At 40.3% G+C, this 19,076-nt stretch overlaps 1 protein-coding gene across 1 annotated transcript in view; it reads left to right on the forward strand.

Moving 5' to 3' along the window:
- CAP2 (cyclase associated actin cytoskeleton regulatory protein 2) overlaps nucleotides 1-19,076 on the forward strand; it is a 124,841-nt gene that overhangs the window by 80,797 nt on the left and 24,968 nt on the right. The window contains exons 5-7 of the mRNA XM_045551844.1: nucleotides 5,148-5,291; nucleotides 5,625-5,710; nucleotides 8,733-8,838. Coding sequence (XP_045407800.1) covers nucleotides 5,148-5,291; nucleotides 5,625-5,710; nucleotides 8,733-8,838 — 336 coding nt within the window. The remainder of the gene's footprint in view (nucleotides 1-5,147; nucleotides 5,292-5,624; nucleotides 5,711-8,732; nucleotides 8,839-19,076) is intronic.

Genomic DNA, 19,076 nt, shown 5'->3' on the forward strand with positions numbered 1-19,076 from the left:
CAATGAGAGTTCTCACAGTACTTACCAGGAATATATTGATGGGACTTTATTTGTGTGCTTGCTTGTTTTAACTAAACTGCTTGAATTCAGCTCTTAGAATCATTCTTTATGGTTTCAATAGCCATTATTTAAAAAATAATTCTTGTTATTTTTGAAAATACCTGTAATAATTATGTCTATAGGAAAGAAAAAATGAGCACCAACTTTTAGCAGTGCCTTTCTCCAAGTGGTGGAATTACAAATGCTTATTGTTTACTTATGTTTTCCCATCTATATTTGCCAATGTTTCACAAAGAGCATATATTAATTTTATAATCAGAAAAAGAAATTAGTTAAGAAGAAGTAACAATGATAGAACCATTTTCTACCTGATACAGAACTACATGGGAACCCTGGATTCCAGAAATAACAGGCCTGTTTGGTTTGACTCAATGACACATCTTTGAGGTCAAACTCCCAGAGTTCGTTCCATCTCTTACAAAACAGCATGAGTGGGAATTTGGTTTTCCTTTTTGGGTAAAGTTTCTACAAAGCTCACTGATAAAACTCTTTCATTTTACTTTCTGCAAAACAATTCAATTACTTCTGGAGCTAAACTGAGATGAAGCTGATAATGGGACCCAATTCTTCAACTTTAAAGCAGAAACTAGGGTCATAAAGACATGGAGTCCTAAAATACTCTCCAAAGTACAACCCCATCCAGCTAAGATAGCCCTTGGAAACGTTTGCTGAAGACTTGCAGTTTGCTCTTGCATCTCCGCCATTGTGGCCATTTGCCCCGTCTGTAAAAGCCTGAGGAAGGGCAGGGAAGATGTTCAGCTTGTCTTCACATCTACCTTGAGAAATGATTTCCTATCAGGGAAACTTCTCAGAATAAAAGAAACCTGGGTGAAACATTAAGAAAAAAAAATTCTGATTGATACCTACATAAAAGTAGCTGATTTAAAGTCATTCCAAAGCACACTTGAGGCTAGACATGTCCAGGGAGCTACCACCAATGCACTCCATTGAAATAAAACCCAAGACACCTCTTAAATTATCTCCTCTTTTAGTGGAAAGCCCTTTTGTAATTTTAATTGCATCAGTGCAAATCAGCCTGTATTGATTGAGTATGCCTAATGTATGCTTAATACTTAAACAGGTGGAAGTACCTCTACCTAATAGCACCCCCACCGGCTTTCCGTCTGACATCCCACACAATAAGCCTTGATGGAAATCACACCGTCACTGTAATGTTCTCTTCTATTTTTGATTCCAGCTGTGAAAGTTCAGGATGAACTGGCAAAGATAAGATTACTTTAAAGTACAGGCAAAATCTATTGGCACAGAATAAAAGCTGCACTGTTTATTAGTATTGTGCACATAGCTGTTGTGCTTAGTTCTCTCAACATTACTGCCCTTTTTTAATGATGACATTTCTTCACACAATTGCCAAACTAAAGCAAAAGAAAACTTTCTCAATCTTTATGATGCTTCTATCAGATAACCAATATAAAATATCTTCCAGGAGACTCTGTCTCCTCAGACTTCAGAGTTTGTTCTTGGGGAGTTCGAGATAAACAAAGATGGCCTTCATAAATCTCTCTAACATCGTAATTAAATGGTTTCTGGTTCTTTTTTCCCCTTGGGGCAGTGGGCCAGGTATCACCAACAATTCAGACATTCTGGCCTTTCTCAAAAATATCAGGGCATCAAGAATATTATAGCTTAGCATATAGTTGGGGTTAGGATGCTGTTTAGTGCTTCTGCCACGATTAAAAACCAGCTGCTTTCTGGGGAAACCAATGCTACATCTTTGATCAGGTGTTGAGTTTAGACTGAAAAGAATTCCTTGAAGAGGAAAATGTCTGCTTTCTAAAGAGTGAAATTCCAGGGAGGGTATTTAAAACTGACTTTTGGCAGCCATTAATGAGCAAACATGGAATAGTGTGTTTAGGGAGTATTTAGAGGGATTTTTGTCTGTTTTATTGTTGAGGATTTGGGGGCAAAGGAGTTGAAGGTGTCTGTTTGCTATTCCTGACTTGATGTTGGACCCCTGTATTAATTTGCTAGGGCTGCCATAAAGGCACCACAGACTGGGTGGCTTATACAGCAGCAATTTATTTGCTCGCAATTCTGGAGGCCGGAAGTCCAAGATCAAGGTGTTGGCAGGGTTGGTTTCTTCTGAGACCTCTTTCCTTGGCTTGTTGATGGCCGTCTTTTCCCTGTGTCCTCACATCATCTTCCGTCCGTCTGTGCATATCTGTGTCCCAATTTCCTCTTGTTCTAAAGACACCAGTCATATTGGATTAAAGCCTACCCTAGTGACATCAATTTAATTTAATTACCTCTTTAAAGACCCTATCTCCAAATGTGGTCACACTTTGAGGTACTGGGAGTTAGGGCTTTAACATATGAATTTTGTGGCAGACACAACTTAGCCCATAACAACCCTCGTTCAGGGTCTTCGCACCAAATCTGTAAGGCACTTTGCTTTGTAATGATCAGAAAGGAAAGAAAGAAGGCAGGAGAGCATTCATGGGTTTTCCACAAGCACTGGCTAGCTTCTGCAGCAAACTCTTTTTTCTCCTCCTTCAATATGGAATCATTAAAAAATCCACTGAGAACTTTGAGAAAATTTTGCTTTCTTCCCCTATATTTCTTTTTGTTTCCCCCAAACAAAAATGTGCCTTTGTCTGTCTGCATATCTCAGTTAGGAAATTACTCTCCTTGTGTTCACATATAAGGGATAGGAAAGAGCTGGTCAGCAAATCTGGCCAGTCAGAGACTTTTTTAACTGGCAGATCCCTTAGAGATCACCAGCTACCTTTTGAGCACCCAGAATGAACCCGACCCTTAACCAAGCACAGACATGTTCTCTCATATACTCCTCAAAACATCCCTGTTAAGTGGGTACAATTGCCAATCCTGTTTTGCCAATGGGATAATGGAATCTTGGACAAGTTTGGCAATTTGTCTAAAGTCTGTGGAGCAAGGACTTGAACCCAACCAGTGTCATTCCAGAACTTGAGCTCTTAATCTGTAAATAATACCTTTCCCTAGTCTTGTTGGCAGAAAAGAAACCTGTGTGTAGAGAGCTGACCATACTTTTCTCAATACCCAATATAAAGAATTGTCTCAGGGCCTCCCAGAAGACCTAGCTTCTAGTTCCAGCTCAACTTACCCTTGCTAGTTGACCTTGACTTAGTAAATTAACCTCCCTGAGCTTGTATCCCCCTATGTAAAATAGGAGAACTGGATTAGAGCCATGTTTTGCAAACTTTTAGACTGAGATCCATAATAAGAAATACATTTTATTTTGCAACCCAGTATACACACAGCATAACTGAAAAAGTGTTCCATAAAATACCCACTCTTACTACCTGTGAATGCCCTCTAACATTTTCTAGTCTATTCCAATCTATTTTAGTTATTTTTAAGAATAATCATTGTGACCTATTCAATTGGGTCTGTCAAAAAGCTGAACTAGGTGACCCATTTTAGGCTCCTGTAATCACAAAATCCTGTTAGCCTATGTGGATGTTTATCTGGAGCCTTTCTCATCTTAAATACAATTTATTTGAAACAAATGACTATTAGATATTACAGGAGACAACATCTTTTTTTTTTATCTCTGGTATGAGCTAATTGCATCATAGCAATAATTATAATCACTTCCACTTATTGTGTACCTCCCATGTACCAGGGTTTAAAATACAGTATCTCCTGTAGCCTATAGGTTGTAGGTATTGTTATCTCTGATTTATAGATGAGGAAACCAAGGATCAGATTAAGAAATTTGCTCAAGGCCCCATGGGTAGTAAGTGGCCAAGCTGAGATTTGAACCGAGGCCATTCTAATTCCAAAGCCCTTACAAGTGACATTTCTTTTAGGGGAGGGCATATAAAGAGGTTTAGAAGGAGAAGTAAAGTCTAGGTGCTGTTGCAGCTGCACATAATTTCTTCTCTAATGGTTTGTTGTCCCTGGCAGAAGCAACTGTCCTTTGGAGTGTGAAGCCACCACTGTGGCAGCAATTAAAGTTACCTGGAGAGTTTTTCCAGTCCTCTGCCCTGACCCAGGCCACCTCTAGACCAGTAAAATCTGAATCTCTAGGAGGTGGAAAGCAGGTCTCAGTGGTTTTAAAGCCCTCCAAGTAGTTCTAATATGTAGCCAAGCCTGGGAACCATTGCTCTGAAGTCTTGGTTAAACAAATTAAAGAGCTGTAAGGAGCTTTTGCGTTTACCTCCTGCAAGCAAGATTTAGTAAAATGCTACTTAAAGCTCCTCCACGGCTTTCACAAAGCTGAAGTGTAGGACCTTTGACATTTCTTTGGAGCACAAAAGAAAAATCAGATAAACAACCTTGCATCTGCTCTTCAGCACCTAAAGGCATCAGAAAATGCTAAACGGTGGATGAAGAGATGTTTAAAGCAACTGTGGTATTCTGGAGTGGCTGTCTCTGTGATATTTCATGACTCAGCTCCCATAATGTTGAAAGCCATTTTTTATATGACTAGAGAAGTCATATAATTCAAAGTTGTTGAATTAGTCAGAAGTGAGCATGACCAGGAGTCACAGGCCGAGTGAACTGGGGACAACGTAGAGCGCTATAAATATTATAAGCCATCACATTTCCTTAAAAAGAGCCTCAGTGGAAGATTTCCCCTTTTTCACATGGATTATGGTAACTCTGGTAAAACCAAGGACCCTCTCCCACTTCATGTTCCCACAGGAATAGGAAAACATCATTTTACTAACCTCTCACGCACCCCAACTTCACAACTGTGTCTTTGCAGTGTGTGATCTATGTATCCCATTTGGAAATATAACCGATCCACACTCAGTTGCACTGTGTTCCATGCAGAAGTCTCCAAAACAGGGTCTATATCATACTGCTGGGTTTTTCCACGTCTCAAAAGACAGCATTAGTAATGTTAAATTATTGCCATAATGTTAAATTAAGAAAATGATGTTAAATACCTGCAATTCTCATACTTCAGAGAATAAAAAATATAATATGACAATAAGAAAAAAGATTCGTTCTATCCTGAAAGATGATTATATGTTTCTTTTAGACAACCCCTGGACAAAGGGTAAGTTCTGAAGACTCCTGATTAGGACTATGCTTCTGTGCTGTCGATAGTAACGGCCCTCAACGTTTGCTTACAGAATGAAGTGGCCACACTTCTGAAACCCATATCGGAAAAGATTCAGGAAATCCAAACTTTCAGAGAGAGAAACCGGGGGAGTAACATGTTTAATCATCTCTCGGCCGTCAGCGAAAGCATCCCTGCCCTTGGGTGGATAGCTGTGGTGAGTCCAGACGGAATGTTGCCCCTTCACCTTGTACATTTTTGGGGTATCTAGGGGAACTCCTAGCTACCTTCACTCCCCCTCATCCACAGTCTGATGCACTGAAGGAAGATTCCTTCCAGGCTGAGTGCGTCAGCTTTTTCTTACCCTGCTTGAAGTTCAATGCTTTCTGTCCTGAGATGCGGAAAGTGTTTTACCAACCTTTCCAGAGCAAAATTTGCCTCCAGCTTTCAAGTCCTCGTCTCCGTTGCTTTTCTTCTTCTTTAAGGCATTTTCTTTCTTATCCTATTTTTTTTTTCCTTCTATGCTTGGGTGGCGGTCCTGTTTTCTCAGTCCCCCAAACCCGGTCCTTATGTCAAGGAGATGAATGATGCAGCCACCTTTTACACTAACAGGGTGTTAAAGGACTACAAACACAGGTACGTACCCTCTTTTACTGACCAAGTTCTCAACTGTTAGACATTTGTTCCTAAAACTCAATACAGTTAATTGCTGATTCCTTTCCAAGGCTCTTTGCCAATGTCCTATAAACTTTAAAGGAAAATCTCATCTTTGCAGGTAAAGCCAAGTGGAAAGTGGAATCAATTATCCATATAATGTGTGTGTTTGAGAAAGTCTGCCTTAGTTTTCTTGCAAAGAATAAACTCTCCCCACTAGAATGCATGTCACTCCATCGTGTGTTCCCACAATAACGGGAGAGCTTTGTGATGGACCAGCTCTATATGGTTACAGAACTTTTACATCAATCAAAGTAGAGTTGATGGGTGAGCAGATAGAAGAAAGGAGGAATCAGGAAATGAAGTATAAATCAAGAGCAGAAATGAGACGAGACAATAAACCAGGCCACTGAGAAGGAAACCAGAGATTGAGTTAAGATGAAATACAGTGGGGGTAGACAGTGAGACATCTATAAGAATAGCAGCCAAGCTGGTGCAGTGGCTCTCACCTGTAATCCTAGCACTTTGGGAGCCCGAGGTGGGAGGATTGCTTGAGGCCAGGAGTTCAAGACCAGCCTGAACAACATAGCGAGACCCTGTCTCTACAAAAAGCAAAAAAAATTAGCCGGGCATGCTGGCATGTGTCTGTAGCCCTTGCTACTTGGGAGACTGAGGCAGGAGGATCACTTGAGCCTGGGATTTTGAGGTTGCAGTGAGCTATGATGACTCCACTGCACTGTAGCCCAGGCGACAAAGCAAGATTCTGTCTCAAAAAAAAAAGGAAAGCGCGTTTCCACATTTTTGTACACATAAAGAGAGTCCAGAATTTGCCCCTTGATGTCAGCTATTAAGTAGAAAATGTACTTTTGATAGCACCAAGAACAATTTAGTTAAGCTCAGTGGATCCCTTAAAGACTATAGGAGAAGCCAGAGGTACAGATTCATTCATTTCACTGCTAGGAGCAGTCAAACTGGTTCCAAGTCACCCTTGAGCTTCTAGGGCTGGTAACCTGACAAAAGCAGAATATTGCACACCACGTACCACCCATGAATGGGTGGACCCAAGCCCGCAGTGCCTCCTCTGTGTTGTAGTCATTTGCAACTCACTGCTGCCCACCTGGCAGAGGGGCAGTTGAAAGGAAGACTTCCTTGTCTTGAAACAGAAGTACTGTGAGCAGTGGACTCTTCGTGTCTGTGCAACCCTTACCACTGACTTGACAGCTTGTTGGCTCTTTTTCAATATACGAATAGAGCAAGTCAGTTATTTGGGCTTTATAGAGGTGTGGCATCTCTACATCAAAATCATTAAAATCTGCATTACCCCACCATAGCTCCTTCCAGGGTAAGGGAAAACTGAGGATGAGTTTGCAGACCCTAAGGTACATTTGGGTTCTGCTCACTTTGGTATCTCTTAAAGACTGACTTCAGGTAAAAAGGCACCATACTGGTATTCCTTACTACAAGTTTTGCTAGAACTTTCTTCAAGTCAAAATAACAACTATAATGGTTAAAAGAAAAATGAATTTTCCTGAACAGAGTTGGAATTCATCCACTATTAAATTTTCTAATAGAATGTGTATTGAATGTGCAACATGCTATTTCTATAATGTCTACAGACAAATGATGTGTTGGGTATACATACCCATGTATAACTATGTGTGTATTAAATGACCATATGTATAAATATATGTGTACATTTAAATTGAAGTAATTTGCATGCTCTAATATTAATAATAGCTGTGGTATATGCTGCTTCTATGGTCAAAACACTGTACTAAGATCCTCACAAGACCCCATAGGATAAGGAAACTAATGAGAGAGACCAATAGAGCTACACTTAGCCTTTTGGGTTTTCACCATGAATGTGAGACAAAGTGACAGTGAGATTTTTCATAGATTTGATTAATACAATCAGTAAATCTAAAAATGTAGAACAAAATCACATTCATCTTTTTCCTGTTTGAGGAGTGAATAATTATGACTTCAGTTCCCCATTTCACTTCTCCTAAAAGGCAGGGCTTAATACAATGGGATTCTAACATGCTGGTGGTACTTGGAGCTTTTCAAGGAAAACAAAACAAAGTAAGTCTAGAGACAAGTCATTATTGGCAAGAGCTTTAATAATAGAGATTTCCTTCAGTGATTATCTTCAGGTTAATGGCCCAGGAACATAATTAAATTTTTGTTAGCTCAAATGTCATCATTTTCTCATTTACCACTGCTTCCTTCAAAATGGGGCACAAATATTATAGATAAAAATTACCAAAAGGAAATGCAACTATTTTTGCCTGTCATAAGTTTAATATTTCTAACAATTCTCTCGATCTTGTATATTACTCCTATTATAAAAGGTAAGCATTTTACTAGCTCTTCGTTCAATAAAATAGAGATTAAAAAACTGGTTATGCCTTGCCTAGCTTGCATTGTTGTTAATAATATCAAATTAAGGGAATTTCAGTAAATGTCCCATTAGAAGTAAAGGGCATTACCCTTTCGTAAGAAATCAGCTTTTTTACAATAACAACTTCTTTTGTCCATCATAATGATGAAAATTCTCCACTTCGGTTACTCTTTTAACCAAATAATTCAACCAAATTATTTTAAAATGAGCCAAATTACTTTTTGTTTCTCTCTCTTTGATGCCATTATCATTCCTGAGAGCATATTGCTTCTCATTTTGCATCAGAGCAGTACAGAAAGAAATGGTCTCCCCTCCACGTTGGCCTGGCACGAGGCTCCCCTGTCTGTGGTGTGTCTGTCCACACCGGGCGCTCAGGGCACTCGGCCAGCTGCCCGCCTCCCTGGGGAGAGCACTGGGCCCCTTCCCTTCAGGGTTCTATTCCGAGTCTGTTCACGGTGGCGGGGCTAGACGGACAATGACTCCAGGCTGATCTGGAGCCCGAGTCACTGGATACGCATGTGCCCCGCCCCCACCACCCCAATCTCTTTTAAATTTTGTTTTAGATCCTAACTCCGCTCTCTTCCCCTGTCTTTCATAACAAAGTGACTTACGCCACGTGGATTGGGTGAAGTCCTATTTGAGCATTTGGAGTGAGCTTCAGGCGTACATCAAGGAGCACCACACCACCGGCCTTACTTGGAGCAAAACGGTAAGTGCCAGGCCCTCCTCCACCTGGGTGGCAAAAGGCCATAAAAATGCTTATACCCTGTGGCCTAGTAATCTCAAGCCTGAGAAGTCACCTCAAGGAAAACGTAAGGGAAAATGTCCATGTAGAAGCTGTCTATGGAGATGTCATTTGTCACAGTAAAATCTGGAACTGCCTACATGACCTACAGGAAGAGAATGGTTGCCTGTGGTAAGAACTCCGTAGCCATTAAAACAGTTTACGAATTAATGTTGAGTGATAAAAGTCAAACAAAAAAATTTATGAGTACCAAGAAGGCGTATATGTTAAGAAATGGCGTGAGAGGAATTGAAGGGGACAGGAAGGCTTGAAAATAGGTGTAATTTTAAGGAGATGGAATTATGAATAAAATGTCTTTTTAAATGTTCTTAATTTCTCTTTTGATGGTCTAAAGTGTATTTGAATAATAGTTTTGAATGCCTAGGCAATCCTAGCACTTTGAGTGGTGTCTTAGAGGTGGATAAAATCCCAGCCCGTGTCTGTTCCCACTTGCATTCCCACGAGGCGTGGATCTGACCGCGGCTGCTTCCTTCAACTTTGTCCCATCTTCCCACGTCTCCCCGTGTGTCCCGGCAATCCCATGCTACCTGTGGTCTCCTGAACACATGCAATGCTTAGGTTGAACCCAGTGAAATTGATGTTGTTTTAAAATTTGCCAAACTCAAGTCGTTTGACCTTTATTGCAAAGTCCTGAACCTATACCATGCTGTAGAATGGTGTTCCCAGGGGGAACAGCCCTGCCTCTTCTCCACGACTCTGCTCAAACATCCCCTCTTTAAGAAACCTCCGCTGATGTCCCTCAGCTCGCCATCTGGGTTGGGTGGCTTCTCCTCTATGCCCGGTTTGTATCTTGGGTGTACCTCAGTTGTAGCCCTTAGCATATGGAATTGTAATTTACTGTGTGCTTTTGGGGCTGTCCCACTTGATTGGAGACTCATCTCTGTCTCCAGCTCCCAGCATAGTGCCTGGCACTCAGTAGGTCCTCAGTAAGTGGTGTGAACTAAATCCTGAGTAAGGAGGCGCTCAGAGTCTTCCTTGCCCTTTTGGGTCTCTGCACTTGCTTCCCAGGGAAACTCCTTTCCATCAGAAATGAATGTTACCTTTAATGAAGTGGCATGTTTGTGAACTCTGTTCAAAGGTGGAACTGTCACTGTCCTTTAGCTGTAGCCCGTCCAGCACCCAAGCCATCCTCAGTTCTGGCTGTTGATGTCAGTACAGTAGGCTTAAAGCTAAGGCAGAGTTTGGGCTTTTTCAAGGGACTGTGGGACGTCTCCATCTGTACCCCAACATTTGTACAAATGTTAACATTGGCCTCTCAAGACTGATGTTTCTTTTTGTTTTCTGCTCTGCCTATTTTTTCCATAGCACTGAAATGCACAGTGCAAGATACAACTAAGTTGATTTATTTGTCATCTGCCCATAATTTTATGACTTTTGAGAAGAGAGTTCATACACATGTGAAAGGTTTTAATAATGAGGTGTGTGTATGGATATGGGGAGATGTTTATGTAGACTAATTGGAATTATTTTTCATCCATTTCCAATAAGACACTGTTTTGTTATACATCAATGTGTCATAGAGGAGAATTGTCACATCTTTGCCATGGAGATAGGTCATCATTAGAGAACAGTAAAATGAAAATCAAGAGTCCTTGGATCTATTATTATTTCATGGTAGATAAATATGAGAGGAATGAGAATCCATTTGTGAAAAATAATGTCAACAAATGCTAGTTTATTAGTTCTCTAATGGTGCCCATGGAAACTGAGTATAAAATTACTTTTAAATGGTTTGAAGACCTTCAATGCAATGTACAAAGCTGAGTAATTGTGTTTATGAATAGAAAAGAGAATTGATTATTAATTATAGAAAAAAATGTGGTTTTCATTTGTTGTAAAGTGAACACTTATTTCATTACGTTCAGTATAAATATATGCTTTGTAACAATGACTTTCAAGCTTTTTAAGACAATAGAAGGAAATACATTTTACACACACATGCACACATACCCCACATCTGTAGTACTAAAACAAGTTTCACAAAACAATACTTTCTCTTACTATGCACAATGCATTGTGATATGTTCTTTTTATTTTACATCATTTTTATAAAATTCTGGCTGAGATTCAATAAGTAGATTTTATGACCCACTAACATGTCACATCTTACATTTTGAAAAATATGTTCTAAAACATAAGTGTTGGCCAGGAATGGTGGCTCGTAGCCTATAATCCCAGCACTCTGGAAGGCCAAGACGGAAGGATCACTTGAGGCCAGGAGTTCGAGACCAGCTTGGGCCATATAGAGTGAGACCCCATCTCTACAAAAAATTTAAAAAATAGCTGCACATAGTGGCACCTGTCGTCCCAGCTACTTGGGAGGGAGACTGAGGCAGAAGGATCAATTGAGCCCAGGAGTTCAAGGCTGCAGTGAGCTATGATCATGACACTGTACTCCAGCCTGGGTGGCAGAGCAAGACTCCATCTCAAAAAAAAAAAAAAAGTGTTATACAAAACATAAATGATCCATAGAGCACACATTTCTGTAATAATAATGATGGCTAAATTATTTATTGAGTACATAATACTCCATGGGAAAATTCTATTCAGAATGGTAAAAGGAGAGCACCTCCTTTACTTCTTGAATACAGAAGTGAAGTGATAAAATTTTGGTCAGATATTAAAAGTGGTATATGATTATAAGAAAATGTTGACTCAGAAATAACATATCTACAAAGTCTTTTGACAACCTTTAAGACGTGTGCACAGAAACATATTTCTTGATATTTTTGTTCTCTTCATCTACAGCTTGGGGGGAAAGCTGTTAAAAAATATATTATTAATATAAAAATTATATTTTTGAATTTAAAAATTAAATTTCTCTTTTAAATTATTAAAAACTATTTTAAAAGATTCCAGGGCATAATCCATAGCGTCAATCAGACAAATTTCTCCTCCCTTACTGTGGTCTGTCAACATACTAGTAAAACGAATGATAAACAATTATAGCCAGAATCAGGCATTCTTGCAAAGAAGAGGAAAAGGGATATTAGAATTATCTGATCAAATGGCCTCTGGAAAGAAAAAATAAACAAGATCTTTTTATTTATTTGCCCACGGATCACAACTATGTAAAAGCTATGTGTTTATAAAATGATAAGGATCAAGGCAGAATGCAGGAAGATGTGGTGTTGCTGTTCATGGATACCACAGTATTCAGAGGTTTTTAAAAAAAAAAGCATTCCACCTAAATGGACACAGTGGATTACAATACTCCTACCTGCACCACGAAAAATTATGGCAACTTAACTTCTCAAGTATTGTGAGTAATTGTAGTTCTCTTCTATTTTCAAATCAGATTTTGAGATTTGCACTCTGTGGGGTTTTTAGTGACCAACAGCATGCTGCCTGAGACCCTGAGTTTCCACGGGTGCATGGCTTTAAGAAATAATCATTCTCCGGAGGTAACAGCTGGAGCTGAATTTCTCTGCGCCCACCTCGTAACCTTTGCCTGCAGACTGCAGCTGTGCCAGGCAACTGCTGTCCCCATTCAGTTGTCCCTGCGAAATGTAAAACTTTGAGGCCAGTGCTTTTTCAGGACAGTGATTGGAAGAGAGTGAGAGTGTGTGTGTGTGTGTGTGTGTGTGTGTGGTGCGCAAGTGTGCTGGGTGGGGTGGGGTGCATTTGGGGAGCAGAAGCAGCTGGGGAGTAATCTGTCTGGAATTTCTTGTTACGTTTACTGTGGCAAATGCAATCTTGTCATTTCTATGAGCTTTTCTTCAACATGGAGGCAGCTGAAAACTAGAAGGACTGTACACCAGAAACTACTTGGAGTTTTCAGTTAGTTTCATTCCTGGGAACTCTTTTTCATATTAATTTATGCTTTTCCCTCAGTGCTAAGTTTCAAATGCACTTTGTTGAATACACTGACTTTCTGGCACAAGCCTAGTAGCGACACAATTATGCATCATCCCTTGCAATTGGTCAGATCTGTAATATTTGTTGGCAGTTCCTCCAAATCAGATAAGACTATGATCTAGACTTTACACTTATAATTACTGAAATAATTGATTATTTTTCCAATGAATTGTCCAGATCAACATGCAAACTACTATTCTGTTCTGTGTGGATCTGGCCGGCAAAAGGTCATGAAAGGAATTCCATGAATAGAATAAATATGATTATTTCATTAACTTCACGGTGTTAAACTTGTTGACAGATTTCTGTCCTTTCATGTATTTCTGAATTACTTTAGCTTTGGGAACAGATAGGGTATAAGTATTTTGTGCACTAGAATAAAATGACACATGGATGAATGTACATAATGTCTTATGTAATGGTGATGTATATCTTAATGTTGATAATGGGAGTTTTAAAAGTATGTCCTATACACTAATTGTCATCCATCCTGACCTCCCCTGCACCTTCAGGAAAATACAAGTAGTTGAGGGTGGTTAAAATTATAGACAAGGTGGAATTTCGTTTTTCCCAAAGCAAGACACTTTAGGATCACTCCTGTTCCTCCAGGTAGATAATTCTTTTCCTCCTGTTTCTCAATGTAAAGGCCAAATGTCTGTTATTAATAACAAATGAAAGTTTAACAGTTTACTTTTGATCAAATTAAAACTCAGCCAGAGGGTATCCTGACTTATTATAAATAATGTAGACTTTGTAGCACGTCATTAAATATGTAAGTACTGTAAGTTTTCAAGGCTTCTGGCCTCTCTGGCTTCCTCTTGCTATTTACAAGAGAAAGCTCTTCTTAACCTTTTATATCTAAATTTTCACTTAGAACTTGTACCAAACCCACACCTTGGGTTTACTAATCAAAGTGAATGGGCAAAGCCTCAGATGGTGCGTTGGTTAACACAGTCACAAAGCTCACGGATCTCCTCTGTGGATCTTTCCCTAGAGCAGTGCACTCGCCAGAGTACATGACCGTAGCTGCCTTCTGTTTAGCTAATTGCACTTAAGTTTCTAGTTCCCTTTTGGGGCTTTGGGTAGCCAGTGACTTTCATTCTTTAAAAGAAATCCACCACACTGCTCAGGGAGGGGTTAGAAGTGCCATCAACTAACAAAGGAGCCCCAAATGTGCAGGTAATAAAGATGGGTTGGAAATGGTTGTGAGTTCAGCCCGGAAGAGACCACATAATTAAATCAACATTGCTTAAGCGCCTACTATGCACTGAATTCTGGACAGGGTGCTGAGGATACAAAGATGGATATAGGACAATGTGATCACAATTCCTGTGCACTGCAACTCACCTTCTAACTAAAGAATCTATAAACAATGTGCCATGATGGAACACTGAGAATGGCATGCTAGACACCAGCATGAAAAGCAGGATGCTTGCGTAGACCAAGAAAGCAAAGAAGAAACGGCCCATCCTGTAGTGCAGTGTGATTCTGGGGCCAATGGCAACCTGGGCACTTGCCAGAAATGCAGAATCTCAGGCCCCAGCCGTCCCGAATCAGAACTTACATTTTAACAAGATTACTCAGGCAATTTACATGCACATTAAAGTTTGAAAAGCACTGCTCTAGTTTATTTAAGTTGGACTAAAGGAGTTATTATAGAGAGATCATTCATTTTTACTGGTTCATTTATTTAGTAATTCACTTACTTAATAACCATTTATTGGCTACCTACTATGTACCAAACACACATCAGGCGTGATATTTAAGCTAAAGTTTCTGCCATCAAGCAGCAGGGTTCTTACTGTGATACATAAATAAATAACAGCAATACAAAGCTATGTTGGAAAATAAGCCTTGCAAATTAGACTCCTGAGAAGGCAGGCAGGGCCACAAAGGGGCTAACATTGGATTTGGGTCTTGAAGGATGTGTAGGAGTTCTCTAGGAAGACAGTTAAGAGAAGGGTAAATCTTAGCAGAGAATTCAGTATGTGCACAAAGGACTTGAACAAAGTACTGAAAGAAAGAAAGGCTGGTGGTTTTGCAGAGCCTGAATGTGGCAAGAGGTGAGGCCAGGAAGGCAGGTCGGGGCCAGATGGTGGAGTCATCATGCGTCATGCTAAGAAGATGGGGCCATATGTGGTGTGTGGGGTTGTTTCCTTCACTATAGGTTTTTAAGCAAAAAGTTACACACTACGAATAATGATTTAGGAATTGTGTAAGATCGATGGAAAAGGGAAGAGATTAGAGGCCCTTATACATGTTGGGAGACTTTAGTAGATGGTGAGGGGTGGAGGTAATTAGGATGGGACCTAGTGTGTGACAATGGCAATGCAAAGAAAGAGATGGAGTGGCCTCCTTATTGGAGGACAAGGAGAGAGAGAGAGACATCAAATCTTAACACAAAGTCTCCAGTGTGGAAGTTTGGGAGGATCATGGTAACATCAATAAAAATAGTGAAATCACAAGGAGGAGGGAGAAAAATCTTCACAGGGGGTTTGACTGTGCTGTGTTTGAGGTGGGAGATGGAGCCGGCAGAGGTTCAGGGCTGGGGTTCGCTGGAGGCGTAAACCCAGGGGGACATGCTGGGAGTCGAGTGCCTAGAGATGACAGTTAAATAGATGGGATGGTAGAAAAAAGACAGTAAGGGCAAGGATAAAACGTTGGGGGACACCATTGAGAGACTGGGGTAAATTACATCAAGGAGATGAAGAGAGAGCGAGGAGAAGAAGGAGAAGAACTGGGGGTCTCACAGCTGTAAGAAAGACAAGTTGGCCCCTGATACCAACCATGGTAACCTAGGGGGAATAAGAATTGGAAAAATCACCCATGATCACCATGTTTCTAGTGACCTTCAGAGAACAGTTTCTGGAGGGTTAGAGGTAGATGCAGTTTTATAGCATTAAGGAGTGAGAAGTTTTCTTGTAATGACCTCTTCATTATTTATGGACCCATTTGTCTAATTATTACTTATGGCTTCAATTTCTGCCTTTTGAATTTGGTGGATTATTTGTGGATTTTATTTTAATCTGTACTGTACCTTTGGTAGAGTTAAGTTTAGGTTGAAGACAAATACCTATAATTTCATACACAATGGGTAAGAGTGTGCTGCAAAGCTCTAAGTAGATGTTTTATATTTAGAACTGTTTCTGTTATTTCATAAATACCTTTGAGTTTTAGTGTTAGTTGATAAGCATGTATAAATATTTTTAAAGCATTTAAATCTCCGTAAATCAAAATTGGTAGTAGCTTTTAAAAGTGCCTACTTTAATGATCAAGATTATTTTATTTCCTAGAACTTTTTCATAACCAAGAACTCAAACTCTTTAAACCTGAGGGCTAACACATTCCTTATTTATTTAAACAACCACCCTGGGGAGATGTGTTCATTTAAAATTCCTTGCTTTGTAGTGTTGGAGGCAGTGGTGTAGCTGAGGGTGTCCTGTTGCCCATTTCGTCCTCCAACCCTTCTCTGGGACATCAGGAGATTGTGGTTTGGGGGAACAGGTAGAGGAGCTCCCCAGGGCAGAGCTGGGGCTACTCAGGTAGGCGGGGACACCCCTGGGCTCTTGTTCATGGCTGAGATGCCACACCTCTGGGTCCAGCCTTCCAGCCTTCACTCCTGGTCTCTTCCATTTCCTGAGACTGGGCCTCCCCGTGGGCACTGCCACAGCTGAGTGACTTGCCCCCTCTCTCTGGCCCAGCCTTTTGAGTGGCAAATCATCCTTCTTTCAAAGTCAATTTTATTTTTTCAAATGGCCAAAATCCATTGAGACCTTCTTTGGAGAGAGAGCGATTCGAATAATACTCTTTTCAGTTCCAAAGGAGCAGAGTATAAAGGCATGAGTGGTTCTTTGGTGTGTATGTTTTTGTAAGTGAATCTGAAGGCAATCCTAAAAGACAGTTTGAGTAGTGGTAGTTTTGTTAAACTTCTAGCATCAGAAGGTCGTGCTTTGAAAGACGATACTAATGTGGATCTGTTAAGTTCCTCTGTGAGTGTTAGCAGTTCCACTCATGTCCTAGAATCTTCCTAGAATCCTCTTCCTCTTGCTTCCTTGTGTCAAATCCTATCCATCCTTCAAGGTCTATATAAACGGTCTTTGCTCAAGAATCTTCTCTGATCTGTTTATCACCATGCCTACCCCACGCTGGAAGTTAGCCTTTTCGTCCTAGAAGCTTCACAGCGCTTCTTAAAATCTCTACCACTTTTATGATGCTTAGCACTTTCTTAGCATCTACCGTGTTTCAGGCACTGCGCCACATTCCTGGTGACATTAAGATGAATGACGAGTGGCTCATCACAGCTTGGGCTCGGAGATGACCAAACCTGAATTCACAGACAAATAATGACACTATAGTGTGAAGTGTCATGATGATTGTCCTAATGGATTCTTGTAATAGAGAAACAGGGAATTTCCTCCTAGGAGAGTTCCAGAAAAGCTACAAAAGAAGAGAGAGACACATTTGAGTTGAGGTTTGAAGTCTATGTAAGAGTTTTCCAGATAGTAAATTGAGCAAGGACCCAAAGACCAAGAGCCAAGTGCCTGTCACGTCTGAGAACACTGAAGTGTCTTCTCTCTCCTCCTCAGCTGTAAGCTCATTGAAAGCAGGGTCTGTTTCTAACACAGCCTGGAATCTGACTGGTACAAGGCCTTGGAAACAGGCGGTGTTCATCCATATCGGCTATTTTGAAAATGTTGACTGGCAATCGCATTTCTTTACAATGAAATTTCCAAAGTGCTATTTCATTAACTACAGATCATGTCCATTGTTCAAGAGGCATGTAAAGAAATATGTCTTAACTTCTTCTGTCCAATGATGGGAATGGGAATGGACAATGCATTTTATTATGGGAATGACCACTGGTCACCAGTGCCTCCTCTGCTCTTGTCTCTTGTCACCGACTGCTGCCTCTCATCCTCAGTTGTTATAAACTCAGCTAATATGAGATTAGGTAAAAAAACGCTTTTCTTAAGAAGCGAGAAGTGGGGAAGGGGCAGATTATCTTCTAAAGGTAAAACAAACTCTTCGTAAAATAGAATACACAGGCAAGCCCTGGCCACAGTTTCGTGGTCCAGGCTGTAACCTTGATACAAACTAACCTAATCACAGCCCCTTCCCTAGGTCTAAGCACCACGTAGCCCTTCCTGTGAATTTTGGAACTGAAATTGAGACAATGCTTACTCTGTTTTGCTGTGCCTCAGCTAGAAAGCTCAGGACATGTTGATGCTTCTGGGGTATTGGGGTTATTTTTTTGTTTTTTGTTTTTAGAGATGGGGTCTCATTCTGCCACCCAGGCAGGAGTGCAGTGGCACAGTCATAGCTTGCTGCAGCCTCGAACTCCTGAGCTCAAGCTACCCTCCTGCCTCAGCCTCCTCAGTAGCTGGGACTGGAGGCATGCACCACCATACCTGGCTAATTTTTTTATTGGAGACAGAGTCTCATTATATTGCCCAGGCTGGTCTCAAACTCCTGGCCTCAAGCAATGCTTTTTTTCTTTAATCAAAAATATTTTTCCCAAATAATTTTCTAAAATACATATACAATATAGAGCCAAATGTAAGTAATCTTCCTAATGGCTATTATTTTGCCTTAACCCCCACCTCTACTATTTACTAAGTATGGATAATTTGAGAAAGTACAGTGATTCTTTATGACCCTAGAAATCTGAAAGAAAAACAAAAACTTGAATTCATTGGTAATTCAGACTTAGGCTCTTCTGGCCAAATGGAGTGGTTGTCCAGCTAATTCAAGCCACATGTCCTTCTAGGTCTTTATATAACTGTCTGCTCTCTAGAGTTTGTCTCTTTGATGGGTATACTCTGCTATCTTTAACCCTGGAAAGTTTTCCCATGGAAAATTTAATTTTATCTTTCTTTTTTTTTTAAGGAGAAATTGTATTTTCAAGCTGCCCATGCTGGCAGACAGGAAGAAAAGACAATCTGGAAATTCCAGATTTGGTCCAGATATCAGCAGCAAAGCCAAACTAATAATTAAGGCTACATACCAGGAAAATTTACGCAAAATATCTGGATCACTTGAGCACATTAGATTGTGGTCAGTATATTCTTCTGGACTCTGCTCTGAGTACTTGGTCTTCCTTTATAAAAAATTGGGCATGTAGGACAGAAATCACCACCTGTGTGTTTTGAGGGGCCACATCTGAATATGCAAACGGTTCCCAACCTACATTGATGGTTCCAGTACTCACACAACCATTCTGTTTATCACTTTCAATAGAGTATTCCATAAATTACATGAGATATTCAACACTTTAATATAAAATA

This window comes from Lemur catta, chromosome 5 (genome assembly GCF_020740605.2).
Source record: "Lemur catta isolate mLemCat1 chromosome 5, mLemCat1.pri, whole genome shotgun sequence".
NCBI lineage: Eukaryota > Metazoa > Chordata > Mammalia > Primates > Lemuridae > Lemur > Lemur catta.